This window comes from Pelodiscus sinensis, chromosome 16 (genome assembly GCF_052426305.1).
Source record: "Pelodiscus sinensis isolate ZL-2025 chromosome 16, ASM5242630v1, whole genome shotgun sequence".
Classification (NCBI taxonomy): Eukaryota; Metazoa; Chordata; order Testudines; family Trionychidae; genus Pelodiscus; species Pelodiscus sinensis.
This window is the reverse complement of record NC_143067.1, coordinates 40,619,884-40,638,383: the sequence shown is the minus strand read 5'-3', so window position 1 is coordinate 40,638,383 and position 18,500 is coordinate 40,619,884. Positions and strand designations below refer to the sequence as shown.

Genomic DNA, 18,500 nt, shown 5'->3' with positions numbered 1-18,500 from the left:
AGAGACACATGAAGGTGCATAGATCTGGGGGTGCATAGATCTGGGTACCCACAGTTCCAACAGAGAATGGGAGGTCACAAGGACGCAACCAATTTTCCATATTACTATGCATTGTAGGAGGCTCATCAGTGCACTGCCTAACACATCTGCCTCTGTCTCCCTCCAACTCACACAAATGCCTGCTGAAAGTCTTCGGGAGTGTGACCTAGGGATATTAAATATTGGTTAATTGAATAGTTGAGTAACCTCATGAATTCTTATTGGTTAGTTGACTAATCTATAGTCCCCAGGGCAAGGCCGGCAGCCAATACGCTCTGGCCTCACTCCCGAGGAGCCCCCTGCCACTCTGTTCTACTGCCTCTGTATCGAAAGAAGCAGCATGGAATGCTGGCAGGAATTGGTCTGCAAAGGAAGCCAGTTTAAAAACCAGTTCCCCTAGTGGACCAGATGGGCTGCCTGTTCCCCTGTGCTGCTGCCTGATGAAGTAGCAGTGCAGGGTGGCAGGAACCCGTCAAGGGGGGGGGGGTCCTGAGTTCCCAGACCTGGGGCGAGCCAGAATGGAGCTGGGCTGCCTGCCTGCCTGGCTCCTAATACACTTTAAATGCAGAGCCGCTGCAGGGGTAGGTCCCGGACCCATCATAAGCCAGGACTGAGCTGGGCTGCTGGCAAGCCTGGCAAATGGGAGGGGTGGGGGGGAAAGGAGGAGAGAAATGTATGTAGTCTATAGCATTAATCTATAAGCGTTTGTTTTTAGGCTTGCAGTAGGGTGGTGGTCATACTATGGATGTAATAGAGTAGTTGATTAACTGATAAGCAATTATTGTACTTGCACACACACTGCCTCTAGAAGCCTTAAAAAGGGTTGTTCAAGAATCTTACCAACACCAACCAGAGGCCCTATTTAAACACCCAGTAATCTTAACTAAGATTAACCCTCCAACAAACATAAGAAGAATGCCCATGTTAATCTGAGGTTGAAGACCTATCGTTTTTGAGTGTATATTACCTCAACATTACACAGTTTACCAGCTCAGAAAATTTGGAGCTAAGGCTGCACTTGTACAAAAAAACCAAACACACACACCACACCAACCATGCACACACACCCAATTCTGCCCCAATAAACAAAAACCACACACACAACCTACATACTTTTAAGGGAAGAAAAATCCCTCCAAGACACCAGCATTCCACTACATTAAGCTGTCACCAGGAAGTGAAAATCATCATGAAACTGGGCTCTAATATGTTGATTTCAAAATGTAGTCTGTCAAAAATTCATGCTGTAGATGCATACAAAAAAAAACCACACCTAGATTTAGACTGTCACCAGGCACCTAAGAAAGACTACTACCCAAATGCAAAATAGTACTGTCATCTGGAATCTAAGTTAACATTAGGTGACTTACTAATGCAAGCCATTTATAAAATACACTGGCTTAAGTTTTCAGAAGTAATCAACAATTAAGATATTGCAGGTTAGGCAATATTGTCAAGCCCCATCATGCTGGACAGTCAAAAATCACAAGTCACTTCTCAAAATTTAGGCCAATGTTTGCATATGCAAACTCATCCCTGAGACATCAAGGCAGAAATGTAGCATGGGAATATTCCTCCATTCACTCCAATATAAAGCTAGACATCCCAAGTCCTAAGCTTTGAAATTTCATATGCTAACAAATTAACATCACAACTTCTATGGCCAGATATTCTGGAAAAATAGTTGGACAGACAGTCCTCCATATAAAACATTAGTAGATTTCTCACCATTATTTTCCCCCCTCCCTTAGATATTCAACTGAACTCTAAACCAAAATATGTATTTAAAATGAATCAATACCTCTGAATAGTTCAAGAATACTAGAAACACAACTATGGTAAAGTTAAGGATGAAGGCAGTACTGGAGTAGGATGGTGTGATTTGAGGAAGTTTAACCACAAAACAGGAAATTAACATTCTTGAAAGGCAACAAATTCAAAATATAGGACATGTGCCTGTAATCCAATACTTTTGTGGCAGTTAAATAAGGATAGCAGAAAAACAGAACAAGTGCAAAAACTCCTTTGAATTGCCTATAAGAAAGCTGCAAGATTGGTATGTATTTCAGTCATTACTTCAAGAATTATAAAAACAAAAATACTGAAAACAGGACTGATTAGCAGCCAGGTAGAATGAGCAAGTTTTAACCTTAGTTTTAAGTGATTCCTTGCTTCTGAATGCCATCTATTCTATTCTCAAAATATATTCATAATACATGAATCCTAATGGGAGTTAAGTGCCCACAAAGGAAAAACAGACTAATTTTGTGCCTAAGGAAGGTCTTAGACAAATGACTAGGTCTTAGTTCAGCGATGGGCAACCAAGACTAATGAGTGGCCCAGATGAGTGGCCCTCCTGTCTCTTTGTGGGCCACATGACTGGCCCACAGTGGGCAACCTATGGCCAATGGCCCACTGAGGTTCCACCTATGGCCTGCTCTCCTTCCCTAAGCTTCTTGCTTATGGGGGCCCCAGACTTCCAGAGCACAATGAATCTGCTGGTTTGCACTCCATACTGCTCCTTTCCCCCTCTCTCAGAGCTTGAGCACCCCAAAACAGCTGTTTGCAGCTGTTCAAGTTCTGGGAAGGAAGGAGAGAAGCAGGTACAGAACGTGAATCAGCAGATTCACGGTGTTCTGAAAGTGCTGGGAGGAAGGGGGAGGAGTAACAAGTGGGGGGTTCCAGTGCGCAAGAGGCAAGTGGGGGAGGAGGGCAGACAGAGGATATGTGGGGCACAGGTTGCCCACAAATGCCTTAGTGTCTAGGGCAAAAAGCTATAGTTGTTAAGCATTATATGTGTTCAAGTATATTTCAGCTAGGGATGTAACAGTGTAGTCGATACTTACAAAGAAAAGCTTATAGGTTAATACTATAGACTACACACATTCTCTCTCTCCCTACTCCCCACCAGTACATTTTTTAGCAGGCTGGCCAGCAGCTTGGGTCAGTCCTGGCTTGCACCAGGTCTGGGAGCTCAGCTCCTCTTCCCCACCAGATGGGCTGCTGCCTTTGGTTTTTAAACTGGCTCCCCTTGAAGTTGCGGACCAGCTCCCACCTGGCACCCCGTGCTACCACCTCTGATACAGAGACAGCAGCATGGTGTGGCAGGGGGCTCCTCTGACCCCCAAGGACTATAGAATAGTTGAGTAACCTATAAGAATTCATGAGGTTAATCAACTACTCAATTCACCAATATTTAACATCCCTAATTTGAGCAAGCACTAATCAATGTACTTTGATCCATTTTCTCATTATTTAATAACTACTTCAAAAGGATTCCCTGCAGCTCATTTATTCCTACACATCAGAGGTAGTGTAGTTTTAAAAGCTGGTTTGCAGATAAGAAATGTGTTACACTGAGAACAATCTAACTAGAATCCAACTGTTCTAATAATTTAGACTATAATAATGGAGAAGTATCAAACATGATATCCTTAACTCCTACAAAAATCATGTTTTGTTTGAAAACTGATTCCTTTAAATTTCCTATATTTACAAAAGCACTTGATTAGTATAACTCATTAAAAGTTTATTTAGTTTACTTTCCCCATTCCACAAATGGGTATTTACATTAGTAAATCAAGATTTAAAAAAAAAAATCACAGGAGGTAAGAGAAGTTTGTGTGATATCTGAAGCAATGTATCACTTTTGAAAATATAGATGTCTGTATTAGGACAATCAGAACTTACTCCCTAGGACACAGTATTTCTCACATTAGCTGATACCACAGAGGCCTGCTTGGTAGTCCTCATAAGAGAAATTACATCTAACTTGCTTCAGGTGAAAATTTTGGAGGTGGGAATGAGTCCAGGAAGGGCACTTTTTTGGTCAGAAGACTTCGCCACCGCTCCCCCCCCCCCATAATCAGTGTCTGAAGTCAAACGGGAAAAGTGACTTGTCATATGCAAGACTCATTTTTTAACCAAAGCGTCCTCTTAGTGTAAAATGAATAAAAGAAATAAGGGTGAAGTCATTCATCAGCAAGCAGGAAATCTTAAGTTAAAATCATTAGTTCTATTTATGTTTTAGATTTGTACTTAATTTTTCTTTATGAAAATACCTCCTCTTATTGGTTGGTACAAGCAAGTTTTGCAACTAAATATAGTTTTTACACTAAATTTGATAATTTTTGCTAACTAGGAAGACAGATAAACGTAAATACAGTATGAACAATTATAGAGCGCTACATTTATTCAGATTTGTAATTTTTATTATTTTAGGTTAAAAAATGTCATTCACCATTTCCTGTGTACTAGTTAATTTTACTCAAATGTGTCAAGCTGCTTTTATGTATAAATTGGAGTCTATTAAAAAATGCATAAAAACCACATCTGCAATCTGTTAATAAAAACTACCTTAAATATACTAGATACTCGAGAAAAAAAAAATCAAAAAAGGTTTTAGATTGCAAACTGATTAAACAAAGGAAGTATTATTTATAGTCCGTGAACTGACATTGGAAAACCTGTTCTATGGTGGCCAGAAATAAGGGTATTTTTAGGTGCTTGAAGATACAAATAAGTGCCTACTAGGATTTTCAAAAGTACACAGGCACTTAGTCTGTTTTAGCTAGGGATGGTAGAGTTTAACCAATAAGCTGATGTTTATTGGTTAGTGATATCTATTCAACTCTGCCCAGAAGCTGGCTTTCACAGGAGCAGGGCCAGCGGGGACTGCTGCTTTGTTCCTGGGGAGCCAGCTGCGAAGACTGCAGGGAAGCCTTCTCCCCAGGACCAAGCCCAGGGAGGCTTTGCTGCAGGCTCTGCAGTGTAAAGCTTATTTAAGATTTTTAGCTGTTATGTAGAAAGTTGGTTAAAAAGGTAACTGTATTCCTAGCTTTAGCACTGCTGAGAATCTCAGAAGGCATCACATCTTTAGGTGACTAAATACCTCTAGAAGTCTGTCCCAGTGTCCTTCAAAGTATTTACAAATTCTAAAAAGAATCCGGACTACAAAATAATGAACACAAGAGAAGCCTGCTTAACTTAAGTACCAGTATTGGCTCTGTTATCAACAAAATAATGCACTACATGACACTTTTGCACTTAAGCTTGAGTTGGTCTCAAGTTACAGATGTTTTCTCCCTGATTCAGTATATAATTAAGACAGCAGCACCCTTTAATTCACTTAAGTTCTTATATTTTAATCATGATCAGGTTAAGGTATTTAACATAGGTTGTCATTTCTTAGGGTCTAAGAAGAAATCTGTATTTAAAAATGAAATTTACATTTTAAAAAATTGATCAAAAATCGCATTTGATTTTTTAAAATCATTTATATTTTATCCATACTAAAGAAATCCTTAAGCATTAAGAAGGATTTGGGGTGCTTTCCATAGGGACGTTAAATGCTACTTATTGTAAAAGGTGGATTGGATCTGATTTTTAATTATGTTTCATGTAAATATATCCAGAGGATTGCGCAACAGATAAATTGTATACCTAAGGCAATTCGGCTGGTAGGCCACCCACTCTCAGAAAGGGTGCAGATGGAATAATTGACATTTCACAGAAGGGGTGAACTCCAACTTCCTCTGAAGGGTCAGGACTACATAAGGAAGAACACAAGAGGCATACTTAAATTTTATATGATTGCAGTCAGATGCCACTCTGAGGCCTAAGATCCCTTTATCATTGTGAATGACCTCAGACTTGTTTTTTTCATTTTAGTATAGGTCAGCGAGGCATACAATACTGCAAATACTTTGACCATATAGTCTAACTAATTTGGTATTTCTATTTCTGCAGCCCAATTTTCCCCTTTAAAAAAAGCAACCTTCAGCTAAATATAAGTTGCTTAATGCAATACTGGTGAAAGGTAAAAAGAGAGTCACATATGGATAGCCCTGGACACAACAGTCTTCTATAGCCAAAGAATAGGTAGCCCAAACAAGAGAGAAGCGGCAGGGGAAGAGGAGCAGCTAACTTCCTTCCACCTCCTGTGTGACTGCCGACTCCTATCCCACAAACCTGCATGAGTTGAGAGCCAGCATCCCAATGTGTGGTCACAAGCAGCCCCTGCCCACCCTCCCCCATTTAACCACTTAACTAAAGAAACAGGATTTTATAACCCTACCACAAACTCAGACCAAATTTAAGATAATATATAAATCTTTTGACATTCATTATTGTTACCAAACCTGTGGGCAATCTGGTGTTTCCAAAGTTGCACTGCCTTCTATAAGTACAGGAGAATTAACAGATTTCCTCTGAATTTTTTCAGTAGTAGCAGCAAAAAGATTTTCTACTTCATATGATTCTCACAGGTCATGCTTGATTCACCTATAATTGTTGGTCAATTTTTACTAGATGTATTTTTACTGGTGGTCATACATTCAGTTTCTCAAATGTCCTCTAACTCTCACCATATTAACTTCTCCCTAGTTAATCTGAACCACTAGCTTCAGAAGTATTTTCAGAAGTATGGTTCTCCTGTCTATACTATTCCTTTGAACTCAGATGTTCTCAAAGGGTAGGTCTTCATTGCAATTAGAAACCTGCAGCTGGCCTGCACCAGCTGACTCAGGATCCTGGCTACTGAATTGCCATGTAGACACTTGGGCTGAAGTCTGAGCTCTGGGCTCCCTGCAATTCAACAACCCCTTAGCCCAAGCCCCATGTAACTGAGTCAGCTTACAGAATAGCCATGAGCATCTTATTGCAGTGGAGACATTGGGAGAAAGAGTAGAAAACCTTTTTGATGGCTCCACTGCAATGAGACACTCATGGCAGGTCCCTGGGGCTTGGGCTACATTGCTGTTGAATTACAGGGCAGGGGAAGGAGAGAGATTAGACGCTCCAGCTCAAGTCTCTACATGGCAATTCAGCAGCCCCAAGACTCAACTTTGTGAGCCTGAGTCAGCTGGCAGGGGCCAGCCATTAATATCTAACTAAAATGGAGACATACCTAAGGTTTCCTACTCCTTCCCCCTATGTCCTGCTTCTCGGCCTGTGCTGATGCAAAATAAATTCGTCTTCGCTATTTTCTTTCCTCAATTTTTCCCATTTCTGGTGCTTATCTTCTCTGCCCCCATCCATCCTGTTTTAAAAGATGTCTTGTGATACCCAAACTGAGACTCGTGAGCTGTAAACGGCTCTTTAATGTGTCTTCTCCAGCTCTCTGTAGCACATGGTATTAAAAAACTGTGGGCTTGAATTATTAACCAATATAAGTTATAACTATTCAGGATGCTTTTACTATGTAATTAACCAATTGTAATTGACAAAAATAATACTTGGGTCAGTAATTTTGCTGTGAGAAGGATATATAGTAAACAAAACAATAAATACACACTACTACAGCTCTTTTGAGTAATGCTAATCACTAATTTGGTTCCTGAACCACTGAGGTCTAACACTGCTTTAAAACAACTCGGACAAAGATATTGCTCAGAAGTTATATCCAATTACTGTTCCTACTTTAGAGGCTTCCTGAGCCCCACCCCAGCTGTTTGGGCCCTCCCCCCTCCATTGTCTCATAGGATGCAGAATAATACAGGAAATAAGGCAATGGACTGTAAGTGAGGAGGTCTGGGTTATAGCGATGTGAATGGTTAACCTGTCAAAGCTGGAGCAGCTCCCTGCCTGTCACAGGCAGAGGGTTCCTCCAGCCCTGGTAGGCCCACTGCAGGCAGGGGCTGCTCTGGCCAGCCAGAGCAGCCCATTCATGGCAGGCCTGGCCCTGTTGCTGCAGATGGGCTGATCCAGCTAGGCTGGAGTAGCCCATGTCCACAGCTGGGTAACAGGGGAGTGCTCCAGCTGAAGTGCCTCTCTTTAATAGTTAACCAGTTAAACAATGTTTAAACCCGTTAATTAAATGGGATTTTACATCTCTATAGGGTTTTGTTTCCAGCTCTGCCACTGACTGGCTGTGTGACTGTGGTCAAATCACTTCCCCCTTCGGTGCTAGTTTCCTCATCTGCAATGTTGGGATAACATTTCCATTTTAAAGCACTTTGAAATCTCAGCTAAGAAATATTATTTATCTTGCATTTGTGAAATTGCATTCATTTTTCAATCCTGTATCCATTTTACACTAGCTGTATTCTATTTTCTGCACCTCCAAGACGATTTGGTTATTTTCTTCATCTGTCATTGACTAATCCTACTCTAGTTATACTACTATTTATAAAAAAAATCATACAAATACAAAATATTCAAGAATATAGCATGTACTCTTGTTATTGATGCCATTTCAATATGGAGTTTTTTTAGAATTACAGAAGCCAACTAAAAAAAGAGCCAATATCAAGGGGATATGGCCATCTTTCATTTCATGTACAATATAATTCCAGCTATCTAAAAATCCTAGTTACCCGAAGCTACATGAAACCCTAAGTCAGTTACAGAAAACTCATTTATCCAAAACTCTGCTGTCAGCCAAGCTGTTTGGATAAACAGAAGTCTCCCTTCAAGTGCTCTCTAATTCCAAACACTAGTAGTCCTCAAAGCAAATACGTAGTAATTCATGACTTGAGACCATAAGTCAGACACTTGCTAAGTTTTCAAAGTGGTCTAATTCAGAAGTTGCAGTTTTCCATTCCAAGATCTTATAATTGCTTCTTTGGGACAGAACACCCCAACAGCAGGTGCCTCCAATATGCTCCCACAGAGACTATGGCTAAAGAGACAGCTCCTCCTGAATAGTGTCAACTTTGTTCCATAATAATCTAGCGGGGAATCACGGTTAAAAGATTTATCCTTCTGTCATGTTACCTGTGCTCAGTATTGGGTAGAGGTTACTTCAGGAGGAAACAAGTACATTCAGGATGACGCTCAGGCAAAAACAATAGGCCACCTATCTATGTACACATTCTGGAAATCTCTGAATATATATTTAGCAGCACCTTTGTAAATGTTTTAAACAAGAAAGTTGTTCTCACAGAAAAACCTTATTTACCAAACTCCAGCCTCCAAGCAAGTAATTGTAAAAAGCTCCTCATCTTTTTTGCCCTCACCAGTTTATAACCAGACATCAACTATAATTAGTACTTTGCCTTTATGTAGCCTCATTCATCAGAGGATCTCAACAAGGGTGCTTAACAGACACTAATTAGACACCCACTTCCCTTGTGACAGAGAAGCAAATAACTAAAGGTACATGTAAATTAAGGTATGATTGTAGCATGGGTAGGCATACCCACACTAGCTTTAATCTAGCTCAGAGGTGGACAATAAAACAGCAGCGGCTCACCAGGGTTATCCCCTAGTGGACCACTGCTGCTATATTTACCTGCACCTCTGCAGGATTGGGCAATCGCAGCTTCCACTGGATGGGAACCATGATCCATGGCCAACAGGAGCTGTCATCCCCAGTACCTGCAGAGGCACAGGTAAATACAGCAGTGTGGAGGCCTGCCAGGGGCAAACCCTAGCAGTCTGGATCAACCCTCAGGCCAGTATTTGCCCACCCCTCATATGCGACTCCCACTGATCACATAATGGCATGGCCTTCAGCACAGGATACCCAACCCAATACAAGCCTGCCAATGATCCTAGTCATTTACTCTGGTTGCTGGTCCCGGCAGAAAACCCAACCACCACATTTTCATACTACTGGCACCCACAATAAGTAAAGCTAGTGCAGGTATGTCTACCTATGCTACAGTCATCTCTTAATGTGCATCACAGAGATACCTAAAGAGGATATATTTCAAAATGCCACCAATACCAGAATAAAGGTACTATTTCAGAATCTTTGTAGGTATGTCTTAGATCTTTCTTGATTTCATAATTAGCCGACATTCTCAGAGTGGTTCTCACTTAGGCCTGTGTTTTGTAAACACTGCTGCAAAACAGAAGTACACTGACATGTGAATGAGTAGACTTGATACATGCCAACAGAGAAGCAATTAGCATTTCCCCTCTCTCCACTGGCCAGGGGACTCAAGTATTTTACAAACAACCCCTAATCCCACTGGAACATATTTCAGTTGAATATGTACAAAAACATGCATATTTATGGACAGTAGCCAAATATTGAGAGACTGTTCACATACAGAAGTTCCACCAGTTTAATTTAGAATTTAGCCAGTGTAATCCTGATGTGGACACTTACAGCCTTCTGAAATAGGTCAGTTTAAGTAGGGTTTCCATACAGGCCTTTGCACAAGTTTAACTAAATCCATTTGACTAAAAATATGTACTTTTTATTAAGTTAACACAATTTTAGATGGACAAGACCTAATAATTCAGAATTCACCACATCTAGGGGTGAGTGGACACATACACAATGAAGTGCTTAGACAACAGGTGCTGGACCCCTCCTGTCATCCAGCCAGGAAAAATTGTAGAGAAGTTCTAGCATCACTCCACTGCAGGCCTCTAATTCTGGTTCAGGGAGAAAATATTAGCATGTTAACTGTACCTTTGCCCTCTTACAAAGGTGTGCAGAGGTTGGGGAGATGCAAGACATACGCTTTGGATGCTAGGAAACATCTGCTTGGGTGGAGGTGATAGTATAGGACCTTGAAACTCTTTCCTCCAATTAGGTGACAGGAGGAATGAGTTCAGTTTCCACCACAGTGGGGGGTAAGCAGATGAAACCTTAGATTTTTCTTCCCTCCCTAGACCAGAGGGAGCAGTGTTAACTACACGTTTAGAACCCCCCCCCTTACAGCCACCAGATAGGATGTTGATGGATATTGTCCCCCCATACACACACGTTCAAGTCAGACACTTGTTTGGGAGATTGGGATTCTTCTTTTCTCATAAAAGAATAAGTGTTAGGACCCCCACGTGCCCTCATACTGAAATAAAAATAAGTGGGTGTTGAAACTTCAGACCCTCCTTAAGCCTGAGCACAGACCAGGCTCATGGTAGGCAGGTACTGGAAGCCAGCACGCACCTACACTCGTGAGAGAGAGAGAGAGACCACGAATCTCTCCCCCACCCCTACCACCAATCTGAATACACCAGAGTGGGCGCCGGGCCCCCTCTGCCCGAGGGGGCGCACAGAGGAGCTGCTCAAATCCCCCGCCCAGCCGGGGAGGGCACGGTGCCGAGATGCCCGCCCCGCACACTGGCTGTGGGGGGGAGCGTGTGGGGTGCGGAGCCCCACAGCCTGGGGGCACAATGGAGGCGCCTGGGCGCGGGGCCCCGCCCCCATTCGGCGGGCACAGCGCTGGTACCCGGACGCTGCCCCGCTCGCGCCGACCGGAGGCGCAGGGCCCGCCGAGCCTGAGCCCTGGGCCCCGCGGGGCGGACGCCGGCCTAGGCCTGTCAGGAAGCGGGGAGAAGCCGGGCCCGGCCACGGTCTCTCACCTCGGACACCTCGTCCTCGTCGCTGCCGGAGCCGCCGCCGCCCCCGCTCCTCAGCACGGCGGCCGCCAGCTTGAAGTCGAGGGCGGCCTCTCCAGCGTCGGGCGCCCCGGGGCCGCCCGGCCCGCCGGGCCCGGCCTCCCCGAAGAGGCGCACGGCCCGCAGCCCCAGCGGGGCGGGCCCGGCCGCGGCGGGGGCCTCGGCGGTGGGGGGGGCGCGGGGAGTGACCGAGTCTATCTCCTCGTCGCCGACAGGGGCAGCGCTGCCGTCCGTGAGCATCGCGCTGATCCGGGGCCGCCGCTGCTCTCCCAGCCCAGCCGTCTCCGTCCCCTCACAGCACCAGCAGCAGCGCCACTAACTTCTCACAACCTAACCGGCCGAGGAGCGCCGTCCGGCCTCCCCCGCCCGCTGCCGCCACTCTCATTGGTCGCGCTGGGCCTGCGCCTCAGCTCCAGTGGGCAAAACCCCCGCCACTCATCCCTTCGTCACGCGCTCCCAGCATGCTGCCTTGAGAGCACACGCCGAGGCGGTTTGTACGCGCAGCCCCGCCCCGTTCTCTTTCGGTCTCTTCCTGAACTTGTGGAAATCTGACTGGGCAGTGGGCACGTCAGTCAAGCCCCTCCCGGGAAGACTGGAGACTGGTTGGACAATGTATCCGTCGGTCAACTTTAATTCGAGGTTCCCGGACTCTGATTGCTCAGACAGCGCATCAGTCAGAGCCCTCCGCGCTTGGCGCCGGATGATTGGCTGTGTGTCCCAATCCGTCACACACTCCCCTTTGACTCCTGAAGGTCTCGCTCACAGAGACCACGCTCCGCCCCCTTCTAGGATTGGACGACACGCGTGTCTGTCAATGCGGAAGCCTCGGCCCTCCTGTCCCAGCAGCCTACCGCCGCCTAGCCTGTAGCAGAGAGGTGATTGGATGAGTTCCCTGTCAATCATTCAGTCTGCAGTCCGTCTGCTTTCTTTCCCCGCCCCCACGCTGAGGCCAAGCGGCCGCGGCTGGCAGCCGCGCGGGCCCCGCCCACCGCGATGCTCCCTCCCCTTGCCCCTGATGCGGTCTCTCCTCGCACGCACGTGCCCCCGCGCGCCCGGCCCAGGGGCGGCGGCCGGTCCCCGGGGAGCTGCTGCCCCGCGGGCCATGGGCTGAGCCCCCCCCCCGGAGCACACAGCGCCCCTGCCTGCCCCTGCCCGCCCCGGCCCGCCCCGGGGTGCTTGCACCCTTCGCACCCCCGGCCCGCAGAGGAGAAGCGAGCCAGCCGGCCCTTCCCGCGGCCCAGGAGTTGGAGGGACAGAGGCTGAGAGCGACGACGGGCACCGGCTTGCCTTCCTCAGGAGCTGTCTGCCCCAGCTCAGCAGGATCTCATCCACATTTCTGACCTTAGTCCAACTTCGCTGGCTCCATCTCCTGACCTAGGGATCCTGATAGGTTGGAGTCTCCCCCTGTACTGCACCTTGCCCCTCTGGCTCTCCCTGCCTGCTGCCACTTGGTTTGCTCTGTGGGACTCCCTGCTGCAGCACAGTGGGGAGAAGTGGCAGCGGAGTCACCCAAACAGCCCTAGCCAGCAGGGCTTCACAGGGAAGAGAAGCACATGAGAAAACTGGGGGGCGGGGGAGGGACAGAAGCAAATTCCTTTCTACCATAAGTCACAGGAGCCTGCAGAATTGAGAGTTGAAGGGAGGAGTTCCTAGTGGTTGGAGCACCATGGTGCCCCCAAGAGGATGGACCACATCGGGTCACTGTTTGGTTGCTGTGGAAAGGCTGAATTCCTGCTGAAGACACAAGTGTCATTTGTTTTTCTTGAATAATTGCATGCGAAGAGACTGAATAATTGGATTTACTGCCAGCTGTCGTGACAGAAAAGGAACTTGTTTAAAAGAGACACGCTCAGGTTAAAAGTCATCTGTTACAAACACAGTATATCTGTTTACCTGTGCTACTGATAAAAATGTGGTGACCAAAACTGCAGTGATTTTACAAATCTCATGTTCTTCTTACTGCTCAGACCATTTAATCATCTGTTAAAAACACAAACACCAAGTAAAATAGATAAATCTGGTTCACTTTTCTTTCCAATCAGTTTCCCTTTGGGTCCAGTCCCCCAGCACTGTGTGTATTTGGACAGCAAGTGCTGCAGGAAATCTTGAAAGAGAAAAGCCAATCACAACACATTGCCACAAACATGACATGTCCCAGTGGGGGGTTTTGTAAAATCTCAGAACCCAAATGTGCCATCGTATGCTACTTAAAGGCTATTTTAGCTTTGCAGTAGCGGCATTCTGCCTCTTGCCAGCACAAGCCAAGGGGTCCAGCAGCAGGACCTCTGCAGGAACTCAGCCAGTCTTCCTCTCAGGGACCCGGGCAGCGCACATGAGAGTGACTCCCATGACGGCAGGAGAGAGCACAGCATGCTCCGCTCTGCAGGGTGTGCACTGGCACAACAGAGAGCTGCCTTTCACTGGAGAGGTGACATGACTTTGCGTGTGACTCTGAAAGGTACCCGCTGCAGAGGCCAAAGGCTGGCCTCTGTCCAAAGTGCAGCACAGGGATATCCCAAACCAGTGTGTGGCCCAGGCCTCTGACATGGAGGGACCTCTATAGAGTTCTGACCCTAAGGCTGCATCTAGATTGGCATGATTTTCCGGAAATGCTTTTAACGGAAAAGTTTTCCGTTAAAAGCATTTTCGGAACAGAGCGTCTAGATTGGCACGGACGCTTTTCCGCAAAAGCACTTTTTGTGGAAAAGCGTCTGTGGCCAATCTAGATGCGCTTTTGCGCAAAAAAGCCCCGATCGCCATTTTCATGATCGGGGCTTTTTTGTGGAAAACAAATCTGAGCTGTCTACACTGGCCCTTTTGCGCAAAAGCTTTGCGCAAAAGGGACTTTTGCCTGAACAGGAGCAGCATAGTATTTCCGCAAGAAGCACTGATTTCTTACAGTAGGAAGTCTGTGCTTTTGCGGAAATTCAAGCGGACAGTGTAGACAGCTGGCAAGTTTTTCCGGAAAAGCGGCTGATTTTCCGGAAACACTGGCCAGTCTAGACACAGCCTAATGGTTTGTGGGGCTTTGTATGATAACATGCGGCAACCACATCTAGCCCCTTGGCAAACTATGGCCTTGCCCCACATCTCCATGTACCCTGACACCAACGTGGAATGATTCCAGTCACAGCAGGTAGGAAAGCTTGATTTAATTCTAGTGGAATCATGTTTTTCATTTATATTTTTAGTTTGCTTCTCAGTAGTTGATAACCCTAAAGCAGGCTGACTTTCAGCTACAGCCAGCCTGTCCACTCACTGCGGTGCTTCTTTTTGCTCACCATGAGCGCACGCTATATCTATGCCCATTTATTAATGCCATTATGTAATTTAACATTTATGCAGCTTCTTCATTTTTAAGTGTATTCCATTAGAACATGGCGAATGGAACATTTCTTACTTCCTAGACGTCTTTTTTTACCCATGAGTTGTGTCAAGCTCTATTTGAATGGAAATTCAATTTAAATTAAAGTGCACAAAGCCCACATTGTTATTAAAATACAACTACCTTACAAGTGCAGACGCATTGGAGGAAAGCACACATCAGCATTAAAACCATTGTTAAAACACCCTGGCTGGTCCCAGGACATGACAGTCAAGTGGGTGAAGTGATAGCTGATGCTGGCCCAGCTTCTGTGGATGGGAGGTACAAGCTTTCAAGCTCTGCTCTGGGGAAGGACGCTCGTTTTCTTCCCCAGATCCAAAGAAGAGCTCTGTGAGGCTCAAAAGCCCAACGGCCACCAAAAGAAGTTGGTCTAATAAACTCGCCTGCCTTGTCAGAAGAGAGATGGCGGAGCCGTAGAGTCGTGCTCCAAGATGGCGGAGCCGTAGAGTCGTGCTCCAAGCGCGGCTGGTGATAGCTAATGTCCCATCTACCACAAACATCTCACTGTGGAGGGAATCGGGGATGGTTCTTTGGCTGACAGGAAGGGTTTACGTGCATATAGCTGGGCCCTAGGCAGCCACGACTGCCACAGTTTCTACTGGTGTCAGGAGACCTGATGGGAGCAGAGGTTTCACCTGTGCATCTCTGGCCTTCTCTTGTGGCCTAGTGAACTGGGCCGGCCCTTTCCCTGTGGCCGAGATGTTCCCGCTGTCTGCATCACGGCTGGGGCCTGGACAAATGCAGGAGAGAGTCCCTGATGTGGGGCACCTGGCAGGTTTGTGCCTACAACTCGGCATTGAGCCATAGGAAAGCAGGAGCTCTAGCTGGGCCTGATACGCTGACAACACAGAGGATTGCCCCTGTGCGGTGTGAGAGGCACCCTGCCAGCCGCTCCCTCCCATTTGGACTCAGGCTGCCACCGGTCCAGGTTGTCCCAGGACCGACCCTTGTATGAAGTAGCTGTCCTGGGAGATGTCGTGACCGCTCAGCTGTGCAGGTCTAGGGGCGCGGTATCATCCTGCCTGTCCCACTCGCTCCACCCCACAGAGCATCGGCCCCTTGCCACTCAGAGGCACGAGCCAGTTTGACTCCCCTACAGGCAGATGCCACTAATCCCTTGGGAAACACAACAGCGGAGACGATGGGGCACGCACCAGCTTGCACACTCAGAACGCTTTGCTAATGCACTATAGCCGAGGCTGCTTCTGGGCCCTGCTGGCTCCGAGCTTACGGCAGGGGTCTCCCACCTCCTTAACACGAGATTCCCTTTGCAATCCAGGGTCTGCCCTGCCCCCGCCTCCTTCCCGCCCTTCTCACGCCATCCTCCCTCCCTCCCTCCCGCATCAGGCAGGGGCAGAGGGTTGGGGCGCAGGCTCTGGGCTTGGGCGTTAGTGTGAGAGGGGCTCTGAGCTGAGCCTGGGGCAGGAGTTGGAGTGCAGGAGGGTCAGGCTCCTAAGGGAGGCTCCGAGCTAGGGCAGGGGCTTCGGTGCAGCAGGGGGTACATGCAGGCTCCAGCTGGACACTGCTTACCCCAGGGGAGAGGGGGTGCAATGGGGCTAAGCAGGCTCACCCCTGCCCTGACTCTGCACCACTCCCGAAGGCAGCCAGCAAACTCCCTCGCCCTGTTGTGCCCCCCTCCGTTCTGAAGAGATAGCTACAGGGTGGCAGAGGGGGCCCCTCCTCGCCCTTCCCTGCCCAACAAGCAGGCACAGCGCCACGGAAAGGGGCAGGAGGTGCACAGCAGTGGGGGGAGGGGCAGCTGAAGGCACTCGATAGCCTCTTGGCCAAACCCGTCAGGATCTGTCAGAGGCCCCAGGCTCTCCCGGTAGATCCCCATGCACTGGCTGGTGCCCCCTGGCTTAAGGCCAGCGATCCTCAGACTGTGTTACTGGCCAGCACGCCAGGGTACCCGCTGTCGGCCTGATGGGAGCCTTGCAGCGGGCCCGACGTCCTGCCCTGGGGCGGGTCCTCGCGCCGCGTAACCGATGGTGACGTGCGTCCTTGTAGCACGAGCCCCGTGATGCAGCATCGGGGGGTCCTGGCCAGATTATCTTGTAGCTGCCCAGGAGCCCCGGGACCAGAACTTATGAAGTTCTAATAGTGAGACGGAGCAACAGGAACAGGGCTTTCTCCACCCCCACCAGTGCGGGGGAGCAGTTTAGGAAGCTCCTGCAAGTACAGCAGATGGGATCAGCAGGGATCAGAGCAGCAGAGGCCAGGACGCCTCTCCCGAGAGCAGTTACACTGACAACCTGCCCCAGCGCATGTGAAGTGACTAGTTCACGTGGCTAGTTGCACCGAGGTCACCGTCCGGCGGCCACGCCACGCCCAGAAAAGCAGAGATGCACCACAGCAGCCACGTGGAGGGCAGGCCGCGGGGGGGACGTGCCGGCAGAGCCCAGCCCAGGAGCAAGTGCCACACACAGGAGCCAGGCTGAGAGCGGGGATCCTCAGGGGACCCCCCCGAAGTGTGGCGAGGTGCGTCGGCCTCGAGGCAGTGATGAGGTGGACAATGTGGGTGAGAGATTTATCCCGTGTGGCTCCCCAGGGCTCCCCTCTGCTGCAGGGAACCTGCCCGTGGGGCCAAACTGGGCCGCAGGATGGGGCTGGTCTGCTCTAAGCCGTGCCGCAGACGGCGTGGCCGTGAGACGGTTCCTTAACCTCGGCGAACGGGGACACTGCTCCCTCGCACCAGCATGTTGCTGGCGACGCGCTGGGGAGCTCCGGGCCAGGAGAAGCTCTTTAAATGCAGTGTTCTGTCCACACCCAGGGCCCCGAGCGCTGTGTTCCCACGGGCTGTGCACTGACTCGCACCTCACATCAAAACAGGTGCTGCAACTGCAACTAGCATTCAAGCCACGTGCTCCCAGGCTGACTTCCTGCGCCTGCGCCTGCGCCAAACATTCCCCTCCGAGAACCTGTGCTGCTGCCTCCACGTTGCAGGCAAGTGGCTCCACTCCACACCTGCGAAACTTCACGTGAAGAAGGGCCCCATTTCGGGGGCATTTAGGGTGTGTCTAGACCAGTGTTTCTCAACCTTTTTTTGCTCATGGCCCCTTCTGAGCCTCGTTTACCTCTGTGGCCCCCTCATAGCCGCTGTTAGTTGGAAAAAAAAGGTCCATCATTTACCAAATGTTCCATTTTTTCCACGTGGCCCCCAAGAGGTAGGGCGTGGCCCCTGGGGAGCCATATGGCCCACGGTTGAGAACCACTGTCTAGATACATCCCACTGGCACCACAGGGATGTAAATTAGACATACCGAAATTGCTAATGAAACGGGGATTTAAATATCCCGTTGCATGAGGAATAAGGGTCGGAAAAGGGTTTCCTTGTCGACCGATCCCCCTCTAGACTGCCATTTTTATTCTAATGAAGCACAGGATATTTAAATCCCTGCTTCATTAGCAATTTCGGTGTGTCTAATTTACACCCCTCTGGCGCCAGAGGGATGTATCTAGACACACCCTTAGGCTGCATCTAGACTGGCATGATTTTTTCTGTTAAAAGAATTTCCGCAAAAGATCGTCTAGATTCTGTGCAAAAGCATCCTTGCCAAAGTGCCATTTTAGCCATTGGGCTTTCTTGTGCAAAAAATGAAGGTGCCTGTCTACACTGGCCCTCTTGCGCAAGGGGGCTTATCCCTGAGCGGGAGCAGGAAAGTATTTGCGCAAGAAGCACTGATTTTGGACATTACAAAGTCAGTGCTCTTGCGCAAATTCAAGCGGCCAGTATAGACAGCTGGCAAGTTTTTGTGCAAAAGCCATTGCAGCAGTGGTA

General features: G+C 48.1%; 1 protein-coding gene across 17 annotated transcripts in view; it reads right to left on the bottom strand.

Moving 5' to 3' along the window:
* The window catches only part of ANKHD1 (ankyrin repeat and KH domain containing 1), a 141,466-nt gene extending 129,647 nt beyond the window's left edge, over positions 1–11,819 (bottom strand). For 4 of the 17 annotated variants that reach the window (XM_075900076.2, XM_089769567.1, XM_089769562.1 and 1 more), the window contains exon 1: positions 11,302–11,816. In XM_075900076.2, the coding sequence (XP_075756191.2) occupies positions 11,302–11,577 (276 nt within the window). In that variant the 5' untranslated portion in view covers positions 11,578–11,816. Of the gene's footprint in view, positions 1–11,301 lie in introns of all 17 variants that reach the window. The other 13 variants (XM_075900081.2, XM_075900086.2, XM_089769571.1 and 10 more) reach the window with 7 other exon arrangements.
* Between the last annotated feature and the right edge of the window lie 6,681 nt (positions 11,820–18,500).